The 12265-nt window shown below is 42.1% G+C and overlaps 1 protein-coding gene across 1 annotated transcript in view; it reads left to right on the forward strand.

The window, feature by feature from the left end:
• Positions 1 to 12265, forward strand: part of SYCP2L (synaptonemal complex protein 2 like) — a 221342-nt gene that overhangs the window by 85094 nt on the left and 123983 nt on the right. The window contains exons 13-14 of the mRNA XM_077269880.1: positions 1793 to 1885; positions 11427 to 11487. Of these exons, the coding sequence (XP_077125995.1) occupies positions 1793 to 1885; positions 11427 to 11487 (154 nt within the window). The remainder of the gene's footprint in view (positions 1 to 1792; positions 1886 to 11426; positions 11488 to 12265) is intronic.

Below are 12265 nucleotides of genomic sequence, written 5' to 3' on the forward strand. Positions count from 1 at the left end.
GCAAAAATGGGTTGTCATCAGTCAGGATTTGGCCCAGAAGCTGATATCCAGCTGCTAGGGTGAATTACAAGTCTTGAAAAATAAGGGACAATGCGGATAATTGTACTTTAGTAATCATAGAAATGACGGACTAAAAGATCCAAAATCACTGAAGAAGCAAACTGAAAACCAAAATTTAAGTCTCAAAACTTTTGGCAATGACTGTCTGTCTAAGAGACAGTCTCACATTAGGTTCCCATTCAGATGAAGACTTTATTCTCAGAGAGGATGGCATTGATGGGTCCTGGTAAACGAGAACTGCCTTATCGTGGCTACCAGGTACACATGAATTGGCCAATTTATGAGCTAAACTTTCTAAATTTTTCAAATTTCTAGTGCAGTAATGCATTTAAATTTTCATATTTCATGTTCGCAAGTTTTGGAGCTACAGTGTGCTGCCTTACTTATTTGTATATGAAAAATGGTGTCAAAGGTTATAATTTACTAATGTGTGAGGGGTTTTGAACATAATGACATAAATTGACAAAAAGGAGAAAAAAAAACCTGATTGTTTGCGCAATGCTGTCGTAATTATTATTTTTTTTTTATAAATCGGCATGTGGTATGGCAAATTCCAACTGCATTTGACTGAATGGTTTCAACTGTGAACACACCAAAAATTGAACCTTCTATTCGGCTACATTCACACTTGAGTTTGGACATTCTTATTGTCTGGTCCATTTTGCAATTCCTGTCTAAAAAAGATCTATTGCTTAACTGATGTAAACGGAAGAGGTGAGACTCCATTTTTAATTTTGCGTGTGTCTCTTCCATTGTGTATCTGAACCCAGACATGTTAAATAAGTGATGGGCCTCTCTGCCTCCATTTACAATAGTTAAGCAATGGATTTATTTCAATATTAATTCTATTGGTTTGGTCTGTTAACAGAAACGGCATAAACAAGGTGGGAACCCCACCTGAAACCCCCTATATACCCTTTTGTTAAAACGTCTTGTGAGCCAGGAGGTATTTTATTAATGTATTGGGTGCATAGCTCAAGCACCTGTAGATTTCACACTTTTTACCAGACTTTATGCATTAGGTGTCTTTTAGGGAAGCGTTTGCCATTCAGATTGTTTGATGCTTTAGAAGCTAAAAATTAAACTTCCCAAATAATCTTCAGTAATGCAGTACTAATGTCATCGGTTTCCTTACATTTTGGCTTTCGTTGTTTGTTTTGCCCTTTCATGTTTGATATGGGCATGACTTCTGTGCCACATCAAGTCTTGTCAAATGCAATTTATTTTATAGAAAATGATTATGGGATGCAAACTGGAGAATTATGAAGGAAGATGGATATTTGCTGTAGAAGGCACCAATATTTGGTTAGGTCTGAGCTGTAAGATCACTGCCAGTCAGGATAAACTTGCTTTCATGGTTTACATAAGCATAAAACTTCCCTATGAGTTGCCATGCCTGGTACTGCTGCTTGTCTGGGTTACTCATGTTGATCAGCGGAGATCCCAAAAGTCTTAAGGATGGGCCATCAGTGGTATAGCCCCAGAGAACCCCTTGAAGGTGTTGAATGCAGTTAGAGAAATGTGGCGGCTTTCTTTCAGAAACTCTGGTATCACCAAGTTGAAGAATCTGGACAGACGTTGCAGTTCCACTCACAACCTTTTTGTCAGTGATGTTGCTTCTAAAAGAAAGCATCCATGTTCTTCTAATCTTGAGTAAACCCATTAAACCTCGTTGCTAATGGCATCCATATTCGAAATATTACTGCTTTAATGTTTTTCTTTTCTGTTTCAGCTGACAAAACCTCAGGATGATAAACTTGAGCACTTTTGGATTGATTTCAATGTGTGCAGCCAGGGCATTTCATTCTACACCATAAATAATGAGGTAAATACGACTTGAAATTCTTGATATTGTATTAAAAAGATTTTAAATGGCGTTTGCTGTATTCACGGCCGATTTTAGACAAAGTGGGGTCCCAAATGCTAACATATTGCCTCATCACATAGAAATATTTTGGTTGCATTTACATGCGCTGAGTTCAGACTGTTAAACGAGTGTGCCCAACAATATTGAAGCCGTTGGACACTTGTTCCCAGCTGAGGAAGAATGATGGGCACAGAACGATCACTAAGAGATCAACCTGTTCACATACAGTATCATGTTATCAGCAGCATTTCTGCAGTTTATCGGGTCCTGTGTTGCTGAGAACAATGATTTTTGTTCCTGCATAAACAATCTAATCGATGGATAGGCAGCATTTTGCTAATTTAGTATAATGCACCCCATAGTCCTCCATATTGAATAATGCACATCATAGTCCTGCATATAGCATAATGTGCCCCTTAGTCCTCCATATAGTATAATGCACACCCAATAGTCTTCCATATAGTATAAACCTCAGTGCTCAATACAGTATAATATACACCTCATAGTGCTCCACATAGGACAATGCACACCATAGTCCCCCATATAGTATAAACAGTATGATGCAGCCCCTATAGTCCTCCAGTATTATGGCCACCCGCCACATACTCGCTGATTTAAAAAAAAATTAAATAAATACAATACTCTCCTCATTCCCTGCTGCAACTCTCCTCACCTCACTAGCAGCTCCATTATAGGGCACAGCTTGAAGCATCATAGGCAGAGGGAGATGATGGGAGAGGGAGCATCACTTGATGCGCTCTCTACCATCACTGCTTTCAACTGTATCTGCATCTCTGATACCAATACAGTTTAATGCGTGATGCGGGGGCGCTGGCCCCATAGCGACTGTGTGGTCTGCTACAATTATCGGCATACCACTGGCTGGAGGCCCCTGGGATAGTGGGGGCCCTAGGCAAATGCCTAGTCTGAGGACCCTGGCTGTATTTTATTAACAAAGATGCATCATGTACTGTAATTGTGAACAGGTTACTGCGATCCAACACGCTGATAAGAATGAGGCAAAAGTAACCAACTAAAGCTGCTATTTATTTTCCTACAACATAAATTAGTGAAAACTCTGGAAACCGTTATTTGGGTACAGGATGACAAGTCAAACAATATTGGCGATAACAGTTCAACTATTTTAGTATCTAATTCTATGGTCCATTTAGCTGTCTTTTAGTGTGAACGGCATTTTATGTGTTTCTGCTTTAACTCCACTGGCATCACTCGCAACATTAGGCCCGTCACTACAGTATGTCCTTCAGGCGCTTTTGATTACTATAATGTCACTAGTGGGAGGTCACAGGTATTTCCTGATAGGCCGAAAATCTTAAGCAACAAGCCACTTAGTACCCTGTGTGTGTTCCTCACACTTAACTGGTGAACACTGGACTTTGGGTCTTAACCTGCATATTCTGGACTTCGGCGTTTGACCCACGTTGTCATGTTTGTTTCATTACCCAGCTACTCTGGTCGCTCTGCCTTTGCGTTCCACCGCTCACACTTCCTCCTTCTTTCACTGGTTGGTGCCAACTGAACTCCCACCCTATCATTCCGGCCTTTTATGTTTGATAACTGTGCTAGTACTTGATCTAGTGTTCCATTCAAGTTCATCCCACCAGAAATTATTCCTCCATCTTCTAGTTCCACCTTATTCAGTGCGGACAGCAGATGGCGACATTTGTTACATCATAGTGGATGGGATTTCAAGAAATCCTATGTCCACTATGCGTGCACCGAAGTCCGCGGCTCACCTGCGGAGACAGACATATGGCACATCTTTCCACTGGCACTGTTAGAAGCAAGATTTTAGCTAGTTAGCTAGGCAGTTGTATGTAAGTCAGTGTCCAGTGTGGCAGTTAAATTTGCCTTCCAGCATTTCTTTTTTTTCATTTTTGTCATTACTGTGGTCCTACTAATGCACTTTTTCTATTCTGCTCCATGCATGAGCATAGCATTCTAAATAATATTTTTTCACTAGCTAAATGTGAAAGTCTGCTGTATCCCACCTTGTCATTTAGTGCTGTGATGATATGAACCTATCTGCAGACCTAAGGCGCATTAAGAAAACAAAAATTATAATTTCCGTTGCAATAAGTTAGCCTGCTGTATCACACTTTTTGTCATTTTGTTGGGTTGAAATGAAGCTATAGAGGCCTGATCAAGAGGCCACAAAAAAAATTATTCTGTTCCTAGTTTCATACAGTAGGGGACATCTGACTTTCAAATTCTTTGTAGCATATCTTCTACGTCATACAGGCCTCATCCACACTGAAACAATTTACTTCTGTGACTAACATGACAAAGCACACCATATTTCACCTTGGAATTTACTGCTGCTGAAATTCAGCTGTTTGCAGAGGTGATGCAGAGTTAAAAATTTAATTTTTTTGTTGTTAATACTGTGCTCCTACCACACTATCTGAGCAACATGACTGGGAAAATGAAGTCTGTGGTGGAAGGGGAATTAGGCCTGGTGTTCAAGGTGTACATGGGGTAGGTGGTAATGTTTGCATAGGACGTGATGTTGGTTCACTAGTGCCTCCACAAAGACAACTGACAACTTCTGCTACTGGATGGGCTACTCCACTACCTTTCTGTGGCAGACGCACAGCGATATGCTTTGTTGATGAGGCCTAGAAAGAGCATGTGCTCAAGTGGATGGCAAGCGCAGCTTCAAGTGGTCTCTCCGCCTCTTCCTCCACCTCAGCATCACACCCAGTACAGTTCACAAAGGTGGCACCCAAATTCCCCTTGCTTCCCCCTGCGTCCCAACTCTTCAAACTCACCATCTGTGGTTCCGTACAGTCAGTTGTATGGCTGAAGAGCTGTTCACACATTCTTTGCCACGGCCATCAAAAGTGTACTCAAAAGCTTCGCAGAGTTAAGAGGAGGAAATCTGCACCAATGTCCAAAACTTTTTTAGCTTGGAACCGGGGCAGGATGAAGTAAGGTCCGAACAGCATCCTGACCCTTGTCATCAGACATTAACCCCTGGGGGAGGTGATCCTGATGACTCAGATATATCAGGCTCACACGGACTGTACTGTGCTGTGGGAGGAATGTGATAACACAGAGGATGATGTGTTAGATCCCAGTTGGTGCGAACATAGAGGCACACAGCTGAGTAGGTCATCTGAGGAGGAAGATGAGGAGGTTACGTTGCACTGTATGTCGCAGACACGTAGCGATGCAGCAACGACGAGCGATGCATCCTCAGCCACAACTGTGGCTCTGACCAGCAGAATCTGCAGGTCTGCAGCTCGCAGGGGTGCAAGAGTTGACTAGCCTGTGCCTTCTTTGACACCAGTGTAGTAGCCATCTTTACTTGGGTCCGTGCATTTGTTTAGAGGCCTAGACAGGTAAGCACTAGTGACGAGCGAATATACTCGTTACTCGAGATTTCCCGAGCACGCTCAGGTGTCCTCTGAGTATTTTTTTAGTGCTCGGAGATTTAGTTTTTATTGCCGCAGCTGAATGATTTACATCTGTTAGCCAGCATAAGTACATGTGGGGGTTGCCTGGTTGCTAGGGAATTCCCACATGTACTTATGCTGGCTAACGGATGTAAATCATTCAGCTACGGCAATAAAAACTAAATCTCCGAGCACTAAAAAATACTCGGAGGACACCCGAGCGTGCTCGGGAAATCTCGAGTAACGAGTATATTCGCTCATCACTAGTAAGCACCTTTGCCTGTGTTCTGGTGGTTGTTTTTTTTTTTTTATAATAGTGGAGGATTATTCTTCTTTTGGCGGTTTTTTTTTTCCTCCTTTGACACTGCAAAGGATGAGCCAGCTCACATAATCTGCCAAATTTGCAAAAAAAAAAAAGTCAAAATAAAAAGTGCAATTATTTGACAACTACATGTATGAATCTTCACATTCACAATCAACATGCATTACTCTGGGAATCCCACTGCGCTAAAATGCAGACCAGCAGACCTCAACAACCATCAGCTGCCCCATCAATCGCATCTGCTGCTTCTTCCTCCTCCTCTGTTACTGTGCCAATTATTGAGACGCAGGTCTTCGATCGCAGAACCTCAGGCTCTTTGCTGCTCCAGTCACGCTGACTGAGAGCACGCCGTCGACTGTAATGGAAGCAGACATGCCTGCTGTTTTTGACCAATCTCTGAGAACGCCACAACCTTCTCAATCCACCATAACATCTCCACCTGCACCTCACTGTCTAGCAGTTTGTCCGGATCTCCATACTACGCCCTTTCTCAGCACTGCTGCCAGCCCATGGTGCCGCAGTTGTGGTCATGTAAAATATTGTTACCTCCTATGCATGACAAAGCTAAGAGGTTGATCTCCATCTCCAATCTGTTGGCCATGGAAATGCTGCCTTTCCACCTGGTAGATACAGATGGTTTCCGAAAGCTGATGGCCGTCGCAGTCCCACACTACCAATTGTCATTACTTTTCTAAGAAAGCTGTGTCTGCACTACACCAGCATATCGCAGACAGCATCACCTGTTCCTTGACTAAATCTGTCTGCCAGGGTGCATTTCACCACAGACACTTGGACGAGTAAGCATGGCCAAGGGTGTTGCATCTCGCTGACTGGGCACTGTGACTATGATGGCAGTGGGGGCAGGCGCTGCTCGACAAGTCTTGGAGTCTACATTTAACACTTCCTCCACTGCTTCTGTCTCCTCCTCTAGGGCCTCCACCTATGCCCTCAACCTCTGTCTTAATTAGACACGCATTCCAACAGTGCAGAGTGAATCCCCAGCACCTCCATACTGCACAGCCAGGGTTCACCACAATCGGGCAGTATTAAAATTGATATGCCTTGGAGATCGCAGTCATACAGCTAAAGAGTTGTGGACAGCTCTCCATGCTGAGTTTGATCAATGGCTGTCTCAGCTGAACCTGCATCCAGGGAAGGCCATGTCTGATAATGGTGTGAACCGGGTGGTGGCCTAACAGCGAGGCAAGCTCACATGTGCCTTGCATGGCTCATGTCTTCAACCTGGCGGTACAGCATTTTCTCAGCTACTATCATGGCCTGGGTGAGCTGCTCCATAAAGCACGTAAGCTGTGTGCTCATTTCCGCTGTTCACACCCTTCAGGTCATAGACTTGCATAGATACAGAGGTCTTTGTCCATGCCAGTTAGCAAGTTGATATGCGATGTGCTGACACAGTGGAATTCCACTCTCTACATGTTGCAGCGACTGTGGCAGCAGCAACGAGCCTTGACGCACTGTCATGTCATATAGCCTGGGCCAACGCAGTACGGACATGTTGCATATCACATTTACAGAGTGGGTACAGATTAAGGACTTCTGCACTGTTCTGCACAGTTTCGAAATGGCTATGAAGATGGTTAGCGCTGACGACCGTCATCAGCATCACTATTCCGGTCATCTATATGCTCAAGCAGTTTTGAATATCCTGCGGGAGGAGATGATGGACACAGAAGCAGAGGATAAAATTGTCTCGAAATTAGACTGTCATCACACAGGTGGGTGCCAAGGGAGGGTGGGTTACTGCGATCTCGGAGGGCTTGTGATAACAGACAAACTGTTTATCGAAGGTGCAAGATCCGAGGAACAAATGGAGGAGGACCATCATTTATTTTTCAACAGGACAATGACCCCCAAACACACCTCCAGGCTGTGTAAGGGCTATTTGACCAAGAAGGAGAGTGATGGGGTGCTATGCCAGATGACCTGGCCTCCAGTCACCCGACCTGAACATAATCGAGATGGTTTGGGGTGAGCTGGACTGCAGAGTGAAGGCAAAAGGGCCAACAGGTGCTAAGCATCTCTGGGAACTCCTTCATGATGGTTGGAAGACCATTCCCGGTGACTACCTCTTGAAGCTCATCAAGAGAATGCCAAGAGTGTGCAAAGCAGTCATCAAAGCAAAAGGTGGCTACTTTGAAGAACCTAGAATATGACATATTTTCAGGTGTTTCACACTTTTTTAAGTATATAATTCCACATGTGTTAAATCATAGTTTGATGCCTTCAGTGTGAATTTACAATTTTCATAGTCATGAAAATACAGAAAAATCTTTAAATGAGAAGGTGTGTCCTAACTTTTGGTCTGTACTGTATATTCCCCCAAACCAGGTTTAGAGCTCCCCCTTCTGGCCTGGAGAGTGAACATGTTGCATGTTTGTGTTTACCTGATAGAAGAGATCTTCCACGCATGACATCACTCTCCCCATGAGGAAAGCAATGCCACTGTAACAAACAGGACCCTGGGGTGTTACATGAATACGCCTGGTTGGGTCTCCTTCATGCGTGTTGCCTGTAGCAGTAGGCCTCCGAGACCGCCATGCTACAATTTGTACTGTGGGTGAATTGAGGCCACTTTCCTTGTGTCTGTCAGTCATTTGATGTGTTTTGGCAGCATTTGGGGCCGTTATAAGGTGTTGTGCATGCGTTTGTTTTTGCCTCCCATTGAGATAAATGGCGTTTGGCAAAAATTCGAAGAATTAATCAGCGAATATTGCGAATTTGGCGATCGTAATCCAAACTGAACATTGAAATATTCGCTCATCTCTAGTCATAGGTCATGTCCCTGCACTCCATGCGAGCTTCGGTGCTGAGCCTGCATATTTTCCAGCACATGTGCTCCTTACAGCTGTGGGTAGAATTTCATGTCCGCATTTAGTGAAAATGGTGTTAAAAAAAAATAAAAAATTGATATTGCTTTTTTTTAAAAAAAAATTTAGCAATTTCACTCTGGCTTCATCTTGGCTTTGAGAAGACAGGCAGCAAAAATAAACAGAAATTTAAAAAAACAGCTAAGCAAGTTGAAGATTAAGTGATCTCTAAAGGCCTAAAGATGACACATTTCCTTTTGCATTCACTCTGCCTCACACTGTAATGATTGCCATGGATGATTGATTTGCAAGGCAATCACTGTCCTTTTCATTTTTCCTGTCGTGCCAGATTGGAGTATAACTATCACACCATTTATAGTGGTTACACAGGAGTAACAGTGTGAGGGACAGTTTTAGTCAGGCACGGTTGTCTGTATGGTGATTGTGGGTTCAATATTTTAAAAGAGAACAATAAAAATGTAGTTTTATCTAGTATCTGTTAGGGTACAAGGTTTTCTGTTTTTTTTTTTTTTTTGTTTTTTTTTCTTGAACAATGATTTTCCAGCATGACTGAGAACCTTGTCGTAAGGTGAACGTGGTAATGAAGTGGCTTGGTGAGCAAAACAATAACATTTTGGAGTCAATAGTCGAGAAACCTCCTAGTTCTTGTTCCCATTGAGAACCTGTGGTCCATCATCAAAAAGTGGGTGGACCAATAAAAACACAGAAATGATAGAATTCAAACAATCATTAGACAAGAATGAGTTTTCATCAGTCAGGGTTTTGGCCCAGAAGCTGATATCTAGCATGTTGGGGTATTTCTGGAAAAAAAAAAAAAAAAAAAAAGTCAACACTTTAAACATTGAATCTTTGCAGAACCTTCATGTATTTATAAATAAGTCAAAAATTATAAAATGCATATAATTGTACTAGAGTAACCATAGACATCTATTTTAATAAAAGATTTCAAAAGCACAAATTGCAAGCTTTTTAAAAAAAACAAACATTTGTCTTAACACTTTTTGTCCATGTCTATACCTAGAAGAATTAATGCTGTTTTGAAGGCAACGGGTGGTCACTTCATTTTTTTATATAAATTAACAAAATTTAAAAAAACACTTTTTTTTTTTTTTTTTTTTTTTTTTAATAGAATTCTTGCTTTGCAGCATTTTTTCCCACAACTGCCAAGCAATTTGCACAGTACTACGTACACTAGAAAATTGCCTACATTGCTGAGGAATTGTTTGGGGATAAATTAAATAAATATCTTCGACAACCCCTTTCACTTCTGCTCAAGTGGGCATAGACTGTGGTATGATGCCTGGTGTTAAGCTAACATTTGCAACATCTGTACTACAGCTAGCCTGATCCAGAAAACACATCTGTGCACCATGGTAGCCAGTAGATGGAGAAAACCTTAAGATTTGAGAGTCCTCAGGGGTTAATATTTTTTCATGTCTAACTGAAAAGATGGTAACAAATTGCAAGCTTTGGACACTACTCTGGTCTCCAACAGGCATAGAGTACCACAAAATCTGAAGTCACATATTTATGCACAACAGGACACGGGAATAATGCAATATGACGGGTGATGTGAAGCAGAACTATCAATGTGGGACAGGTTTTATTGTCCTCTGAGGTCTGATCCTGGGTTGTGTTGCCCAAGAAGTCTGAGGAGCCCATTCCTTAACCTAAATCAATGCAACATTCATTCTTGACACCTTATTTTTGAAAAACATTCAAATTTGAGTCCTCAGTAGTTGATACTATTTTAATGGCTAACACGATACAATGATATATTTTTCTTTTGACACATTCAGAGCAGGAATAGATGTTTTGCATGGATTTATGTCTATTTTATGGATTATTTTACTATAGCTAGACTATAATCGGAAGAACTTTCAGGTCAGTTGTGTTGTAAAATTACACATTGTTGACCGGTTATATGCTAATAAGCTAGAATTTAAAGTTTTATGTCCTAAAGAACCTTCTTTTTTAGTGGTTTGGGGTAGCTGTGCTTTATGAGGTACAGATACAAACAAATGTAATTACAAAATTGATCCCCTTACCCAGAGTTAGGACTCAACTCTGGCACAAATAGGGCTGGTGTTGGGGGCATGCAAACTAAGCATTTGCCTAGGGCCCCCACTACCCCAAGGTCCCAGCACTATGGGGCTAGTGAGTTGGGGGCCCTGTGTCGGCGCTACACCGGCCCGAAAGCAATGATGATGGAGATGGCATCAGCTGATGCCCTCTCTCCCATCATCCCCCCTCTGCCTCTGATACAGCGGGCGCGATGGCATCACTCTGTCGCGCAGTGGAGCTGCTGAGATGAGGAGACAAGCTGCAGAGATCGGCTAAGCGGGAAACAAGGTGAGTGTTTTTTTTTTTGTTTTTTTTTTTTTTTTAGATCAATGAGTATATGGTGGCCATAATACTAGAAGACTATGGGGCTGCATTGTACTCCTGTGGGTGCTGCATTATACGTTTGTGGGTGGATGCTTAAACTCCTGTGGGGGCTGCATTATACCCTTGTTGTGGACTGTGGGGGGCTGCACTATACTATTCGAGTGATTTGGATTGTTTATGCCAGAACAAAAATCATTGTTCTCAGCAGCACATTGCCCGGTGAAACTACGGAAGTGCTGCTGATAACATGATGAGGGCAGATTGATCTACTAGTAATCGTTCTGTGCCCATCATTCTTCCTCAGTCGGTGTTAAAAGGCCGGGAAACCACTTCAATATTGTCAATCAACTCTCACGGTCATTAAACAGTCTGAACTCTGTGCATGTAAATACAACAGAAATGTTTGTGTGATTGGGCAATATGTTAGTATTTGGGGCCCCACTTTAAACTTTTGCCCAGGGCCCCACTTTGTCTTATCACATTATGTGATACGCAGCATGGTAATTTTTGTCTATTTTTAGGGTTGCCTTTGGGAAGCTGTCAGACTACAGAAAGAATCATTAAATGGTTACAGCTTGGAAGGTACTATTGTGTAATTGTTACTGGTTGGATACATATGTAGAAAATTCTGTAAAGTCATTATGTGGGATATTATAAAATCAGAAGTAAAAAAGAAAAATGCTCAATAAATGCTGCAGAAAATTACTTGGGATGTTGCCTAATTTTAAAGGGGTTTTCCAGTTTTAGACTTTGGACCCAAAACATTCAATAATGTACAATAGCAAAATCACATTGTACTCTCCCTCCCTGGGTCCAGCAAAGGCTTCCTGGCAAGTAGCTGGGCTAAGTGATTGACTACAGCGGTGATGTGAACTGATAACTTGACATCACCCCCTGCAGCCAAAGCACGGAGACCGGATTAGAGGTGGAGAACTGGAGCTGGACCCAAGGATGGAGAGTACAAGCTGATTTTTTGTATCTGTACATATTAGGAAATGTTTGACATTCACTTTTCTAGAAGGGGAAAGTTCTTTAACACCTTACAGATGCAGCTATTGTACATTTTATAGTGTGAATAAAAGGTCCTCTAATCAGACTAATAATCTTAATGACTTATGACATATATTTCATCATAGGTCACTAAGGAAAGTATAAAGCTGACTGTGAAGCTCAGCCTGCTTCTTACCAGGTCGATGTCGGCTGTGTTATATAGATAGAAATGTTACAGATGGATACTATCTGTGACAGCGTAATTTTATATATCTGTGCCTGTGTAAGCGAATGGGATCCAAACAACCTCCCCCTGTGATGAGCTCATGTGGGACCGATGGGTTACCCTCAAAGCTAGTGGCCTTCAGCA

This window comes from Ranitomeya variabilis, chromosome 6, assembly GCF_051348905.1.
Source record: "Ranitomeya variabilis isolate aRanVar5 chromosome 6, aRanVar5.hap1, whole genome shotgun sequence".
In the NCBI taxonomy this organism is placed as follows: Eukaryota; Metazoa; Chordata; class Amphibia; order Anura; family Dendrobatidae; genus Ranitomeya; species Ranitomeya variabilis.